We start from the raw sequence: 17795 nt of genomic DNA on the forward strand, positions 1-17795 counted from the left end.
ATAATTTATATTCTGTAATATTAGAAATAGCTGATCCTTTGCATTGCCATGTGCTACATGAAGAGCTTAGATGGCAGAGTGGTTAAGCGCTGAGCTGCTAACTGAAAGGTCAGCAGTTTGAACCCACTAACCTCTCCACAGGAGGCTACGGGAGAAAGATGTGGCAGTCTGCTTCCTTAAAGATTTATAGCCTTGGACACTCTGTGGGGCAGTTCTGCCCTGTCCGATAGGGTTGTTATGAGTCAGAATCGACCCGACGGCAGTGGGTTTGGTTTTGGTTTGGTTTACATGCTACGCATGTTTCTAAGCACACAGCATACAGAGTTCATTTAATTCTCATATCAACCTATGATGATAGTAGTTATTTTCCCCACTTTTACAGATAAGAAATTAAATCACAAAGAGGTAAATAACTTATCTAAGGTCACACACCTTGTCTAAGTGTTGGAGTCTTGATGAAAACCCAGGCATTCTTACTTCAAAGTCTATTTTGACTTCCAGTCTAAGCCTCAGTCAAGAAAATTGTGTTTGAGTGCTTGACACAAACTAAAAGTCTGTGTGTTGGAGCAGGTTTTAGGAACACAGTCTCTGTAAGTATATGTGGAGGAGAGATGGATTAAAACTAAAGTACAAAAGCTTTATTTGTAATAGCAAAGTGCTGACAAAAAAAATAATCAGCAATAGGTGATTGAATGAACAGCTGTACCGCAGCTTATTGAGCCATTCAGTAGAGTACCATGCAGCTTTAAAAAGAAGTGAAAAAGATCTCTGCATACAGGTTTAGAGTAATTTCTAGAATATTAGCAAATAGAACAGTCTACAGATTGCTTCTGTTCAAAGAGTGGGAAAAAAGATAACAATGGAAAAATAAACCAGTTTAATAAAGGTGGTTATCTAGGGAAAATACGGAGAGAGGATGGAAGCTAGATCTTTCAGGATGTATATTGTTTCATATTTCTTTACTTTGGAGACATGATTAAAGAAGTATGTAATTTTTTTACATGATTAAAAAAGTATATACAACATGCCTCTTTCCTTCAAGTGTATTGATAAACTCAATGTAGATTTGTTTTTGGCAGTGGTATAGGTATTACTAACTTCCTTTTTCACCACTTCCCTTTTGTTGCCTTTATGAGTGTAGTATTTTTTAAGGGTAATTGGTTTAAAATGTAAAGGTAAGAGTTACAGTAACAACAGAAAGTCGAAAATATGAATCAGCGTACATCCTGAAAGGTCCAGCTTCCATCTCCTCTGCCTCTTTGATTTTGAAGACTGTGGATCCTTTACATGATTAAGATAGAAAGTTAACCATATAAATAATCTGCATGTCTCCAAAGTAAAAAACATGAAACAGTGTACATCTGAAGATCTAGCTTCTGTCTGCTCTCCCTCTGACTTTGAGGACATTTAGATACCTTACATGATTAAAAAAGAAAGTTAACCTCCATTAAAAATGCCCCCTTTGACGTGAGACCCAAAGAACTGGATGATGCCAAGCTACCACTACTGAGCCCTTTGAGCAAAGATTCTATAAAAGAATCCTGATCAAAAGGGGAAAAACGCAGAACAGAATTTCAAGTTCTCATGGAATCCAGAATTTCTGGCGCCATGGAGGCTGGATGAATCGCTGAAACTATTACCCTGAGATAATTGTTAATTTGCATTCACTAGTCTTACTGTTGTTTGTATTATTGGTACTGTTATTTTGAAGCTTATGTATATGTAGAAATATATACAGTAGGTAATAAAAAATATACAGTAGGTAGAAGCAATAAATTAAACTTATTAAGATCTGAGATTTTTCAGTTTAAGAAAAAAAAGATGTAAATATAAAATCAAGGAAGTTAAGTAAAACACTATAATCTTAAATTGGATTTGGGGAATTCATGGTACATACTTTATAGAAAAAAAAATTATAGCAAAAACTAACTCAAAATGGATCAAAGACCTAAATGTAAAACCTAAAAGTGTAAAGATCATGGAAGAAAAATAGAGACAACACTAGGGGCCCTAATATATGGCATAAATAGAATACTAAAGAATACTAAAAATGTACAAGCAGCAGAAGATAAAGTAGATAACTGAGATCTCTTAAAGAATTAAACACTTAGTTTCATCAAAAGACTTGACCAAAAGAATAAGAAGAGAACCTACCAACTGGGAAAAGATTTTTGGCTATGACGTATCCAAAGAGGGTTAATCTCTAAAATTTATAGAAAACTTGAAACACCTCAACAACAAAAAGACAACTCAGTTAAAAATGAGCAAGGGACATGAACAGACACTTCACCAAAGAAGACATTAAGGTGGCTAAAAAACACATGAAGAGATGTTTGTGATCATTAGCTATTTGAGAGATGCAAATCAAAACTACCATGAGATACCATCTGACCTGGCAATAATGGCCTTGATCAAAAAAACAGAAAACAACAAATGCTGGAGAGGTTGTGGGCAGATTGGAACTCTTATACACTGCTGGTGGGAATGTAAAATGGTACAATCACTATGGAAAACGGTATGGCACCTCCTTAAAAAGCTAGAAATAGAAATACCCTATGATCCAGCGATCGCATTCCTAGGTATATATCCTAGGGAAATAAGAGCCGTAACAGGAATAGACATATGCACACCCATGCTCATTGCAGCATTACAGACAATAACAAAAAGATGGAACCAATCTAAGTGCCCATCAGCAGGTGAATGGATAAAGAAACTGGTGCATGCACGCAGTGGGATACTACACAGTTACAAAGAATGATGATGAATTTGCAAAGCATCTCACAACATGGATGAATCTGGGGGACGTTATGCTGATCAGTGTTTGGTAGGATTTTGATCATCATGGAAGAACCTTCAGTGTGGAATTAGTCATAATTTGAACTCTGACTTTTAAGTCATCACTAGAGTGTCTTCCTATTTTTAATCTTGTCTTTGGATGTTCCTTTCACTTTTTGCTCAAAATTAGAGAGTGGTGTTAGCCATGGGCGCTTCTTGCTTACCTTGGGAATGTCTTAAAATGTGTGGAGGTGTTTTTGTTGTCATAGTGTTTGGATCAGGCTGGCACATAATAAGCAGAGATTGGAGAGGTAAAAAGCTGTTCTGTGCATAGAACGAACGGTGTGTCCTGCTTTAGAATGCTAATATCAGCCTTGATAAAGGCTACTGGAAGCCATAAAAGAAACCTGGCTCTGCCTTGAGACTACTGTTCCCTGCAGTCCTCTCAAACGGTGTCTGTTTTCTCTTCCACCCCTTGACCAGTGGGGCTGGAAGAGTGGTAGATGTTCTTGGTTCTCTTTGCTGATTCCTGGCCACTGACTTCCTCTTTCTCTAAAAAATAATAAACAAAAATAAACCAACAAAAAATCCCTCCCCACGCTACCTTTGTTACAGAGGGCACATCTAATGTCATGCTACGTTTGTTACAGAGGGCACATCTCACTCCTATAAAAGTAATTTCTATTTATTGATTAAAGAAAAAAATTAAAAAATTCTATTTCAGAATTTTCACATGCAACATCAGTGTTCATGATTAATAATCTGTACAAGTGTACATGAAAAAAGAACACGATTTTTCATTTAATATGCAGTGTATATACAACATGCCATTTACCTTCCAATTTACTGATAAACGTGGATTTGTTTTTGGCAGTAGAATAGTTATTACTCACTTCCTTTTTTCACTGTTCAAAGCCTTTTGCTACCTTTACGACTGAACGTTTTCTAAGTGTTATTGGTTTAAAATGCAAAGGTAAGAATTATATTAACATGATGCCTATGTTACTTCCTCTAACATAATGTTATTAAATATAATTCTGTACAAGATGTATAGCTGTGTCAAAATATTTATACATTAGATGAAACTGCTTGTTTTTAAAAATAGAATGCCTTATAATAGTGTGTTTAGTGCTAGAATAAGGAGCCATGGTGGCACAGTGGTTAAAGCCCTTGGCTGCCAATCAAAAGGTCGGTGGTTCTAACCCACCCAGCTGCTCCTTGGGAGAAAAGACCTGGCAGTTGGCTCCTGTAAAGATTACAGCCTCAGAAACCCTCTGGGGCAGTTTTACTCTGTCCTGTAGGGTCACTGTGAGTTGGAACGGACTCAAGGGCACACAACAACAATGCTAGAATATTGCGTGCCGGAATATTGCATACCCTATGTACTGTATTCTCAAACTTGGTGTGTAATATTTAAATACATTGTTGTTGTTAAGTGTTTTGCATGAAGCAATGACTTATAATTCTGAGTATTAAAAATGTTCTTTCTGGTTTCAGGTTGTGGAAAATGCCCTTAAAGTGAACCCAGTATTAGGCCCGCAAATGTTCCAACCGATTCTACCTTGTGTTTTCAGGGGGATTATAGAAGGAGAGGTAAGATTTTACTTAAGCTTCTAAGGGTAGTATTGGACTCTAGGGTTCTAGTTTTAATTATTCTCCATTCTTCATTGGGAAAGTATTTCTTCATTGTTGTTAGATATAAAAAGAAAGCTGTCTTTTTATTTTGATCGTCTTAAGTAAATTTTCATGGTAGTTATACAACTTTGTCTTTCCTTCTCCACACAGGAAAGTATAGATTTCCTTTTACATTTCTTCTCTTTCACTCACATGCATGTGTATTCACACACAATAATTCAAAGCAGAAGGAATGGTTAATGACCTAATTCCAATGCTTAACTATTAAGAATATGAGGGGAAAGTAGTGCTCGTTTTTTTGTATACTGAACATACCATAATACTGGCTATTTTGTAAATCCAACTCTTAAATAGATTCATGTAACCATGTTAGGAGCACTTAAAGCAATATACATATGCCATTGATTTCTCTCTCTCTCACATGCACAAACATGGATACGCACATAGACATATATTTCATAAGTTAGAAGTCAGGCATTCATTCATTTATTAGAGTGAATTTATTACTAATAATATTTATTGATCATTTAGAATTCAGTTAATTCTAAAGAGAAGAATATGAAGAATGTTTTTTATATTGCTGATGACTGTTACTGTCAATTTCTTATACTTGTACCTTAACACAGTTTTACATGTGCTGTTTTTTAATTGTACAGAGGTATCCTGTAGTGATGTCCACATATCTTGGAGTCATGGGTCGAGTACTGCTGCAAAACACTAGCTTTTTTTCTTCACTTCTTAATGAGATGGCACATAAATTTAATCAGGAGGTAAGAAATCATATATTTGAATGTAAGGAAGTGTTTATCCAAATACATATTAGAAATAGTTTGATGAAATACTGAGTCTTTATTTAAAAAGTCCTTTTATATTATTTAAACCTTTACATTTTTAATATTTAATAACTTAAGCTGTGCTGATAATTTGGGAGAGAAGAAAGAAAAAGGAGTCTGAGAATGGCAGTTGCAACTTTTTTTACATTTTGTTATTGCTCAGATTAGGCAATTGTATTCTGCTTAGTCATAGGGTAGAGTTTTGATTTGTAGTCTTTACTCACACATAATCTGAAACAGGAATACTTCGTATAATCATGTACTCACTCGGCTTCGTTTCTTTAATCAATTCATTCTAAATGGCATGGGTTGAGAGAGTTTGTTATAATTACTATTGAAAATGACGTTTTTAGCAAATAAGAACAGTTTTGGTTATTCTCAGTCCATTGCATTTCCATATAAATAATAGAATTTATCTGTCAGTTTCTTAAAAAACTTGCCTGCTGAAATATTGACTGGGATCTCATTAACTCTAGTAATTTGGAGAGAGATGACATTTAAGCAATATTGAGTCTTCTCATTCGTGAACATGAATTTATGTTTATTTAGGTGTTATTAATGTTTCCTAAGAATATTATATAGTTTTTGTTATACAGGTGTTGCACATATTTTGTTAAATTCATACCTAAGTATTTCTTGTTTTTTATACTGTTGCGAATGATGTTTTTAGAATTTCAGTTTGTAGTTGCTCATTGGTAGTGAAGAGAAATAAAATTGATTTTGGTATATTGACCAAGTATCCTGTAACCCCAGTAAATCTACCACTCAGCTTATTGTAGATTCCTTAGAATTTCGCACATACACAATTATGTTGTCTGTAAGTAGAGACAGTTTTACTTCTTCTTTTCCAATCTGTATGCCTTTTATTTAATTTTCTTGCCTTACTGTACCAGTTAGGTCTCCTAGTATTATGTTGAATAGAAGTATTGATGAATCTCTTATAATTATGCCTAGTCTGTTGCAAAGTACTTCAGGCATTAAAGCTGATGGATTCTGATAAAAATTAAAAGTGAACGTATAAAATGTGAAAAAAGCAGAAGATATTACGGAGATGAAGAAATAGCATATACCATTGAATCAAAACAAAGTATTAATCCCAAGTTGATTTAAATGAGTGTTGGGTTCCTGAATGGTGAAACACTCTCAACCTTTCTTTGTTCTTGGTATCTTGAGTTGGTGCTTCTCTGATTTCATTTCTCCAGACACTATCTCTTTATACTGCATCAGGATTGGTGAAGGTGACTTAAGGAATCTGTACGGATTTTCAGCCAGTTCTACTGCTTTGAGCTCTGTGCCATACCCTTGCCGTCTTTGTTGCCTGAAAATTGCAAAGTTCTGAATGGCAGATCTGCTTGCATTGGATAGCTGTTCGCCCTGGCAAGCAGTTAGGTGTCAGTCTTTTCTGTTCTGCTGAGTCACTTGCCACTCTTTTATCCATGTGTTACTGTTTTTGTTGTTAGGTGCTGTTGAGTCGGTTCCAACTTATAGCGACCCTGTGTACAACAGAACGAAGCACTGCCCAATCCTGTGCCATCCTCACAGTCATTATTATGCTTGAGCCCATTGTTGTAGCCACTGTGTCAGTCCATCTCGTTGAGGGTCTTGCTCTTTTCCGCTGACCCTCTACCAAGCATGGTGTCCTTCTCTAGGAATTGATTCCTCCTGACAACATGTCTAAAGTATGTGAGATGTAGTCTTGCCATCCTTGCTTCTAAGGAGCATTTGGGTTGTGCTTCTTCCAAGACAGATTTGTTCATTCGTCTGGCAGCCCACGGTATATTCAGTATTCTTTGTCATCACCACAATTCAAAGGCGTCAGTTCTTCTTGGGTCTTATTCATTGTCCAGCTTTTGCATGCATATGCAGTGATTGAAAACATCATGGCTTGGGTCAGGCACCTTAGTCTTCAAGGTGACATCTTTGCTTTTTGAGACTTTAAACAGGTTTTTTGCAGCAGATTTGTCCAAGACAATGGGTTTTTTGATTTCTTGACTCTTGCTTCCATGGGTATTGATTGTGGATCCAAGCAAAATGAAATTCTTGACAACTTCAGTATTTTTTCCATTGTTACCTTATTCTTGCTGGCAATATCCTTTAATTTAGATTTTATAAATTTTGAAGGGAGAACAATACTTGAGTAACTTACCCCAAATCCTGAAAATTCCAAATTCTTCATCCTAAGACGACGACTGTCCTCAGTATGTACCACTTAGACCATAATATTTTCCCTTAAGCAATCCTAAATGTTTACCTTGAAAAAGAACTCATCTTTTAGATTCTAAAAAGATCAAAAGTACTTTTTTTGTCTGCATGATGAGTCAAATTTTTTATGAAATCTTATGTAAAAATGACGTTTTATTTCTTGAATAGCAGTTGGTATGAAGGTTAGACTAAGGAGGTAACATTTGGAGACAAAAAAAAAAAAAGTGATCTTTATTTGCCTAAACATTTTTCTGTCCTTCTACAGAGGATTGCTGGACTTCTCATGTGTAAAATTACTCTGTCCTTACAGAAGCCACATTTAGAACTTAGATTCATTAAATTTATAAAAAAGTGATAGAACTAGGCAGGGAAATAACGGTCTTTATACAATAGATAATTATTTAGCTGATTTTTTTTTTTTCTTCTTCAGCATGAATAGTTTGTACTTTTGTCTGCACCTACCAGCGTAGCCCTGGTTGCCCAGTGGTTAAGAGTTCGGGCTGCTAACCAAAAGGTCAGCATTTCGAATCCACCAGCCACTCCTTTGAAACCCTGTGGGGCAGTTTTACTCTGTCCTGTAGGATTGCTATGAGTTGGAATTGACTCAGCAGCAATGGGGTTATTGTTTACTGGGATAGAATTTGGCAAACAGTATCAAAGTAGAGAAATTTCATCATTTTCTTTTACTGTTTAGAAAATATACAGTTTTCAGAAATTAGTTTTCTGGAGATGCCACAGAATTCTTTTGTTGCTTTATGATTTGCTGCAGATGGTCATCAACATTTAGTACAGTTATCCTGCTCTGTTTTTGTGACCTTACAGTCTGTTCAGTTCAAAGTAGCCATGTTATGTTTTCTGACATATATGTATGATTTTGTCATTTCCTGTTTCAAACCTTTTCAGTCTGTGCTTTGGGTTTATGATTGAGCCCAAGTTCTATAATGTAGGTTTGCCTACAGAGACCTGCCATAACCTGGTTCATCTTTACTCCTTTAGCCTTGTCTTTTATTACTGTCCTTTTTGAAGTCCATGATCTAACATTCACTGTTTTTTCAATTCCCTTAAAAACACCTTTTCTCCCTCTTGCTTCAGAGGTTTTGCGTATAGGCTGCATTCCGTCTGCCTAACACTCTCCATCCCAATTCTTCAGTCACCTTTAGTTGATTCCCAGTCTTCTCTTTGATTATAGCTTAAAAATGACCTCTTTTGGAAACCTTGCGCTGACTCCCCAAGCCTTAGTTAGGTCTCTCTTACATGTTTCTATAATATTGGAAACTATACTTAAGTACTTTTTTTAGTATTTATCATCAGGATGAGGCAAGTGAGACACCAAGTATGAGTGCCTCCTTAAATTTTGTACCTCAGGTCCCTTGTTTGCTTCACCCCTAGCTCTGGCCTTGCTTATCAGGATCAGCAAACTATGGCCTGTGGGCTAAATCCAGCCTGCCGTCTGTTTTTAGACAGCCTATAAACTAAGAATGGTTATTACATTTTTTAATGATTGGAAAAATTTTTTTTAAAAAGTAATATTTTTTGGCAAATGAAAAGTATGTGAAGCTCTATATTGGGACACATCCGTGCATTCATTGATACATTGCTTTTACTACTTTTGGGAGTTGACTGGCTACGAGTTAGACCTTCTGGTCCATAAAGCCTTTTTGGCCCTTTACAGAAAAAGCTTGCTGGCTCCTCAAATTCTAACTGCTTGTTTAATTAAAATCTCAAGAGACTAGAAGCTCACTATGTGCTGTTATGTGCTGTTTTTTTATTAAATATTCTTTTGCTAAATAGATAAATGTAAGTGATAAATGAATAAAATAGACTGTACTGAGATACCTGTCTTTGTTGATTATACATCTTTTATTTCAACCAGATATATTACTGTAGCTTCAGTTTTATATGTTAAATTTTAACGATATCTTGATATTTGCTTTTATACTGGTTACAATTTTTTTTTTAATTTTGCACAAAGGATTAACTGTACTAAATTTTTATAGCACATCTGTACCATTTGTTTCTAAATTAAATATGATTTACGGACCAAAACCAAAAGCCATTGCTGTTGAGTTGATTCAGACTCGTAGTGACCCCATAGGACAGAGTAGGACTACCCCATAGGGTTTTCAAGGCTGTAATCTTTACAGGAACAGACTGCCACATCTTTCTCCCTCAGTGTGGGTATGGGTTTGAAACGCCTATGTTTTAGTTAGCAGCTGAGTACTCAACCGCTGTACCACCAGCGCTCCTTGAATTGAAGACCAGAAAACCAAAAGCCAAACCCAGTGCACATGTTGAGTCAATTCTGACTTATAGAGAGCCTATAGGATAGGGTAAAACCCCAGAGGGTTTCCAAGGCTGTGAATCTTTACAGAAGCAGACTGCCATATCTTTCGCCTGCACAGAGTCTGGTGGGCTCGAACTGCAGACCTTTTGGTTAGCTTTAACCACTGTGCCACACCATGGTATAAATCAGTGGCTGTCAAACTTTTTTGGTTCACAGCGCTATTCTTGTCTTAGTAGTGTTTTTACGGTGACCTTAGGCTAAAAGAAATATCTAACAGTTGCATTTAACCACTATTTCTTGCTAACAGAATATGTGTGTCCACTGGACACTACCCAAATTCTCAAACCTTGGAATCAGATTGTACACTTCTGCCCTCATTTTCTGTTCTGCCTTGACTTTTGGGTAGAACTTCGTGAAGATATAAAGTTATTGAAAGAAATGTAAGATTGAAAGTGGGAATTACCGTGAACTAGTAGTTCTTCTTGCAGTGTCCGATAGATGTTGCTGTTTCTCTCAGAAATTTAAAATATCATGTGAGTTTTGCTATGGCACCTTAGGGTGCAGTACAGTTTGGGGACTCATGCATGAATAATTATCTCACAGCAGTAGGTGTTTTCTTGGCTTCTCATTATAAGCAATGTGCCGAAGCATTTCTTGGAAAAGATGTGGGAATATTAAAGAAGACAAGAATGGGAACTTAAAGGTTGATTTTATATTATCAGTATCCCTTCAGTAGAAAAACAAAAAAAAACCCAGTGCTGTCGAGTCGATCCCTTCAGTAGAGATTTTAATATTAAATGTATTTTTTAAAAGGTGTTAGAAGTAGAAAAATGTTTATAAGCAAACCCTGTGACTCACTTTCAGTCTATATGATCAGTACACTTGGTTGTTGAATTATTTTAACTTTATTTTTAATGTAGGATATGAATGTCCAAGAATGATTCATTGGTTTTCCTTTGAAATTCTTGAGGTTGAGGTTGCAACCTGTGTTTCCTCTGAGAGTAGCAACAACTCTGTCCAGCAAATTACAGAACAATGAACTGTAATTATCCAACTGAATAAACTATAACCTAAGTACAAGTTGACAGTTCTGAAAAATGTGTGTACTTTTTCAGTGTACTGATAAGAATGTATTAGATTGGTGATTTATTAAATGAAGTTACTAAAATCACTCATTGATTACATAACTGGTTTTGAACAAATCTACTTAGATGTCATGATTAATTGCCTGTGAAACGAGTCAGTTTCAGGCTTTACTCACATTATCTCTTTCCAGATCAAGGCTTGCTCCACATTTTATTCAAGCTGTGTGGTTTGCTGGGATTGAATTTTAACGATTCCTTATGAGGTTTTAGCCTTCAGAAGTATTTGTCCACTGGTAAATAGCATTTCAAATATTTTGAGATGTGTTCTGTTTTTTAGATGGACCAGCTTTTGGGAAATATGATTGAAATGTGGGTTGATCGCATGGACAACATTACCCAGCCTGAAAGAAGAAAACTTTCAGCTTTGGCTTTGCTTTCTCTTCTGCCATCTGATAATAGGTGAGGAAATGTTTTCTTAAAACTTATTTCTGTAAAGCATCAAAATGCTAACACTATTTTTGGTCTTCGGTATTGCTCTGTGTTGCTGGGCAGCGTTGCACTGGGTTTTTGGTGGGTTTTTAATGCTAATTTTGTCAGTAGATAACGATGTGGCAAGTGTTAAGCTAAATATAGAAAGGTATAAAAAGGATATGTACTCCTGAGTGGGGGCTGCAGTTTAACTTGGCTGTATTAATTTTACCAGTTTATATCATTCCAGTCTGAATTTCCTTTTTTTTTTTTTTTTTAAATCAGGTTTTATTAGACTTATTTTAGGTCTTCCTGGTGATTCAAAAGTATCATTACCTTATTTTATTTTGAATTATCTCTAAAGAAGCTTGCAAGGTTTTTTTTTTTTTTAATAGAGATGAAGTATTTGTTAAAATTCTTATTTCCATTTGGACATTTAAAGATGAATGTCTATTTTCTTTGTTTTTGTTCTTGTCTTTGGTGAGTTTGGTATTACAAGCTTTTTCTTTTTGGCACTTTTAATTTTAAATGTTTAAAAAGCAGCCTTAAGACCTGATACTGTGTGAGAAGAATGATGATAATATGTTAGATCTTTATATCTTAGAGCCATTTTAGAGCATATGCATCCTATTAGTAAATTAGTAACATAAATCCATTTGGTTTTAGAGAACCTTATTTTTCTTCATGAATTATTTGCACCTAGCATGATAATTTGGATTAAGAATACAGGTAATTGATTTATACTAACCAAGCACTTAGTGTATTTTTTTTTTTTTTAGTGTATGCCATATATGTTGCCAAGTGTATTACATTTATCTCATTTAATCCTTAAAACAATCCTTTGAGGAACAGGCGTGATCGTTTTCTTACATTTAAAGCAAACAAGTGCTTTAAAATGTTAAGTAATTTGGCTAGGGTTAGAGAACTAGCATGTGGCACAGGCCAAATTTAAACCTGGGCAGCTTGTTGCCGGGATTACTCTTTTCACCACTAGGTGATGCTGCTTCCCAGCTAAAATTTAGGGGCATCGTATTTATTTTTGGAAACCAACTTCTGGTTACCTACATTTTAACTTACTGCTCTTTCCCTTTCTCTTAGTGGGGAAAAAGTAGCTTGAGAATTATTCAGGGTTTTAAAATTGAAATGTTGAAGATCCTGCTCCTTGGCAGTAGTCAGCACTCAACAAACATTTGCTGAACAAATTAACAGAAAAAACTACTAAGGTTAATAATAAAAGCATTTTAGAATTTTCTTTAATGTAAAGTACTGGTATTAAGAGGAAGCTAGAAGTGACACATTAAGAAGTGTAAAAGCATACCTGTCTCAGTTATCTAATGTTGCTGTAACTAAGGCTTGAGGCCCAGCCCTCTGACCACACTGGTGCTTACGCTGCCTGTGAATGCAAAACTGACAGAAGAGGTCTTGAACCATTTTGTACATAGCTGTAATAGCTACAGAGCCCCGGAGGCACAGTGGTTAAGAGCTACAGCTGCTAACCAAAAGGCCAGCAGTTCGAATCCACTAGTTGCTCCTTGGAAACCCTGTGGGGCAGTTCTACTCCTAATTGTGTCAGAAGCATATTGTTTTGCATTTTTTGTGACAATGCTCTTTGCCTCAATATTTAATTTTATTTAAGTTGGTTGTCCAAAAATATTTTAATAAATTTAATGGCTTCTGTGAGGAAAAATAGTTGATTGAGGTTTATGGCAAACCACCTTAATTGAAGAGGCAGGACTTCATTAAGACTAGAAAATTCTCTTAAACATTAAAATTTCACATGTAAAAGTTGTGAGTTGATAGCTTTGTGATGGGAAGATCAGGTCTTATTTTTGTTTTTAAAGTGAAGTAACTGTTGAAAATCTAATGGGCATTAGTGAAATCATGTCTTTTTAAGGGCACTGACAAAGTCCTGAATAATGTGCTAATGGAATTTTAAAGAGTAATCGTTTAACTTTATAATGTTCATAATGGACTAGTGACTGAAGAAATATTGATACAAAAAATGCTACAATTTGAAAATAAAGAAAACTTTACTCCTTCTCTGTCCCCCATGATTACTTCCTGGTTAATTTTCCATGTAATATTAATTTCTTGGTCCTGTATTTTTTTCATCTTTGCCTCAATATGCATGCCTAGTGAATTAATAAGGCTTTTTTAAAGCAGATTAAATTGGAATGTTATCTTCTCCTTCTATTATACCCGATTTTCAAATCCAGAAATAAATCTGTTGTTCTAAAGCAGGGTTTCTCAACCTGGGCACTAATGACAGTTTCAGTCCGATGATTATTCGTTGGGGAATGGGGTGCTTTCCTAAGCATTGTAGAATGTGTGACAGCATCCCTGGCCTCTATGCACTACCCAGTATTTTAGGCAAATCACACATGCCTACCTTTGTTAACTGTGCTGTCCCCCCCGCCCCCGCCCGCTGCGAGATGTTTTCATAAGTGCCCCTATACCAACTTTTTTTTTTTTTACATGTTGCTTTAAAAAAAATGAGCATCACACACTTAAAATATAACCTCGAAGGGTGAGGGCGAGGCTGGCAAACCATCATAGAAGGTGAGTGTTATTTTAGCATAAAAATGCAGTAGATGCTAGTAGCACATCTCTCCTTCCCTCTAGTCATGACAATAAAAAAAACATCTTCAGACATTGCTATCAGACAGCCCCTTGACAACAAAATTGCCCCCAGCTGAGAACCTGCCGTAATGAAAGATCATTTGGGACACTATTAAGCTTTCTTTTATTCTGATGCACTACTCCTGCTTCAGAGACACAGTGAAAACTATAGACTTTAGAAAACACAGTTGTTTTGGAGTCATTCCAACTCACGATGACACCATGGTGTCAGAGTAGAATTATCCCTGTAGGAGTTTCAGTGGCTGATTTTTTCAGGAAGTAGATTGCTGGGCCTTTTTTTGAGGTGCCTCTGGATGTACCCAAACTAGCAACTTTTCCGTTACCAGCCTAGCAAGTCGACCATTCGTTCCACCCAGGGATTCCACAGACTTTAGAACCACATCTACCCAAATCCCAGTGCCACCAGTCACTTGCTAATGACCGTTGCTAAGTTACTTAACTTCCCTTTGCCTCAGTGCCCTCATTTTTAAAATGGGAATACTAATAGTATCTTTCTAATGATGTTGTTGTAAAGATTACAGGAGCTTACTTATTAAGGTCAAACTGCATAGATGGTTAGCTGTTATTATTGCCTCACTTTCTCCCTCCCTCCCTCCTTCACCCATCCACTTACTCAGTACCTAGTTCTAAAAGATTATCTCTGTGTATACATGCCTTCATTTTTATTTCCATACATTTCAAATGTATTGGATATCTGTATAGCTAGCTGTTCATTAATTTCAAAATGTGTGTTAACCATGTATGTTCTATGATTGCCCCCACTGCCCTATTTCTGACCTATCTTGCCACTATTTGACAAGTGTATTCTCTCCCAGTGGTTTCTGAAGAACAGTATATTACAGGCATTAGAAACATGTCCCAAGATTCTTGAGACTTAGTGTTTATGAAACAGATGATAAGTTTAGGTTATAACTACATTGTTTCCTAGGATGTCACTAATCAGAAAATAGGAAAATGAAGAGAGAAATGTAAACATTTTTAGTATAAAGTTTGCTATTCATTCAGCATTGTCATTCATTAACCTTCAGCATGTTAAATGATTTTGATATTACAATGTGCATGTTAAATGATTTTGATATTACAATGTGAGATTCATTTCAATTTGCTAGGAATTTTTAGGCCTAAAAAACTATATTGGACAGATTGTTATATATTTGTCCAGACTGCATGAATGGACTCTGTCAGGATCAGATGAAGAGGGATGTGGTGTTGGGGTAGGGATCTGATACTATGTGAGACCCTTTTTATAATCACATTTCAATGATAAAAATGTTTTTGCATCTGAAATTTAAATGGGTAAAGTTTTACTTAGAAAATAAACTTAAATAACTAAATTCAGAATGCAGAAAGTTAGGTATAGAAGAATCTGAGTTTGTTTCACTCATGTCTTTGATCTAGGTATTATACATTTTTGTAGTAGTCCAATATTGACAGTATCCTTAATGTTTAAGAATAACAATTCGTTACTTGTTACCTTCAACTTGATGATCTTTTGTGGTATTCTGTATTATCAATAACTTAACAATACATTATTCTGTGCCTCTTATATACATTCTTGGAAACCGTGGTGGCGTAGTAGTTAAGTACTATGGCTGCTAACCAAGAGGTCGGTAGTTCGAATCCACCAGGTGCTCCTTGGAAACTATATGGGGCAGCTCTATTCTGTCCTAAAGGGTCGCTATGAGTCGGAGTCGACTTGACGGCAGTGGGTTTTTGGTTTTATATACATTCTTGAAACCCTGGCAGTGTAGTGGTTAAGAGCTATGGCTGCTAACCAAAAGGTTGGCAGTTCGAATCCACCAGGTGCTCCTTGGAAACCATATGGGGCAATTCTACTCTGTCCTATAGAGTCACTTTGAGTTAGAATCAACTCTATGGCAGTGGGTTTGGTTTTTGGTATTGTTACATTTTCTTCATCACCTGAGCATGGTAGTCTTTTTTTTTTTTAATTGTGCAAGTTCTTGTATCCTTTCTGTTTACTAGTTTTTAGCTAGAATCGTTTTCAGATTCTGAATATTCTAAGCTTGAGTTTTCTTCCTTTTTTATGGTCTATGTTATTTTTACACAAGGACCCCTGCTGGTACAGTGGTTAAAGTGCTTTACTGCTAACAAAAAAAAGGTCAGCAGTTTGAACTCACTAGCTGCTCTGTGGGAGAAAGATGTGGCAGTCTGCTTCCATAAAGATGTATAGCCTTGGAAACTATGCGGGCGGTTCTACTCTGTCCTGTAGGGTCGCTATGAGTCAGAACTGACTCAATGTCAGTGAGAGTTTATTATTTATACACATAAGGAGTAGTATTTTCCTCAGCTAATTTTTATTGAAAATAAGATCCAGCTTACTCTTTACATATGCCTCTCTTAATGCTTTCCTGAACGATATAAGTTAAAAAAAAAAAAAAAAAGCTACTGCTTATAGATGAGAATGAGACTATTCAAACTTTTGTGTCTGTTTTCTTAAAATATCAGTTCCTTTTCCAACTTCAAAGACACGTTTTTATGATAGAGTTCTAAGAATTTCATATATAAATAAGTATTCTTTGACCAAGCTTTTTAAAGAATTTTAAATTTCACTTAATTTTTTTAGGTTCAAGGAAGTCACCAGTGGTGAATATTTAACATAAACTAGTTGAATGTTCAGAAGACTTGGTTGTTTAAGTGTGTGTGATGGCTTGCTTGCCAGGAGAAATTGCCTGATAATACAGTTATCTGAGCATCTGGTTTACTAAACCCACTTGGATTGAACACTCAGTACCTCTTCGTGATTTTCATTTATCCGAAAATAGTACATGTAATATCAACATTTGGAAACTTAGTATAACTTAAGAATTTTTTAAGATAATGGAATTATTTTCCGTTTTAAGGGTTTTGAAGGATTGGACTAGTAGAATCAAGGTAACAGTGAGATTCCAAAGGATAACAGTTTGATATAATTTAAATTAAGTAAGTATCCATTTACAGTATTTAATTCTGTACTATGAATTTTGTCTGAATTATGAATGGCTTAAACTGAACATTTCTAAGTGAATATTTAACATAATAGAATTTTATTTCCATCTTTTAAAATTGGGTTTTTTTTTGTGCATTTCATATATAAAATATATAAAATATATTGAGTGGACTTTTTTTTCTATAAATTTTTTTTTTTTTGTAGTTTAGATGAAGGTTTACAGAACAAACTAGCTGCTCTTTTAACAGTTAGTACACATATTGTTTTATGACATTGGTTAACAACCCCACAATATGTCAGCACTCTCCCTTCTTAACCTTGGGTTCACTGTTGCCAGCTTTCCTGTCTTTTCCTGCCCTCTAGTCTTGCCCCTGGGCTGGTGTTCCCTGTTAGTCTCATTTTGTTTTATAAGCCTATCTAATCTTTGGCTGAAGGATGAACCTCAGCAGTAACTTCGTTACTGAGCTAAAAGGGTGCCCAGGGGCCATACTCAGGGTTTCTCCAGGCTGTGACAGGCCAGTAAGTCTGGTCTTCTTTTTTTTTTTTTTTTGTGAGTTAGAATTTTGTTCTACGTTTTTCTCTAGCTCTGTCCAGGACCCTGTATTGTGACCCCTGTCAGAGCAGTCAGTGGTGGTAGCCGGGTACCACCTGGTTACACTAGACTCAGCCTGGTGGAGGCTGTGGTAGTTGTGGTCAGTTAGTCCTTTGGCCTAATCTTTCCCTTGAGTGTTTGCTATTCTTCATTCTCCCTTGCTCCGGAAGGGGTGAAACCAGTGGACTGTCTTAGGTGGCTGCTCACAGGCTTTTTAAGACCCCAAAGGCTACTCACCAAAGTAGAATGTAGAACATTTTCTTTACAAACTATGTTATGCCAGTTGAGCTAGATGTTCCACGAAACCATGGTCCCCACAGTCCTCAGTCCAGCA

The 17795-nt window shown here is 35.9% G+C and overlaps 1 protein-coding gene across 2 annotated transcripts in view; it reads left to right on the forward strand.

Moving 5' to 3' along the window:
• The window catches only part of IPO11 (importin 11), a 244545-nt gene that overhangs the window by 140732 nt on the left and 86018 nt on the right, over nucleotides 1-17795 (forward strand). For both annotated transcript variants that reach the window (XM_010588166.3, XM_064272370.1), the window contains exons 25-27: nucleotides 4273-4368; nucleotides 5067-5180; nucleotides 11152-11273. In XM_010588166.3, coding sequence (XP_010586468.1) covers nucleotides 4273-4368; nucleotides 5067-5180; nucleotides 11152-11273 — 332 coding nt within the window. The remainder of the gene's footprint in view (nucleotides 1-4272; nucleotides 4369-5066; nucleotides 5181-11151; nucleotides 11274-17795) is intronic.

The sequence above is a fragment of the Loxodonta africana genome, chromosome 2 (genome assembly GCF_030014295.1).
Source record: "Loxodonta africana isolate mLoxAfr1 chromosome 2, mLoxAfr1.hap2, whole genome shotgun sequence".
Taxonomy (NCBI): Eukaryota; Metazoa; Chordata; class Mammalia; order Proboscidea; family Elephantidae; genus Loxodonta; species Loxodonta africana.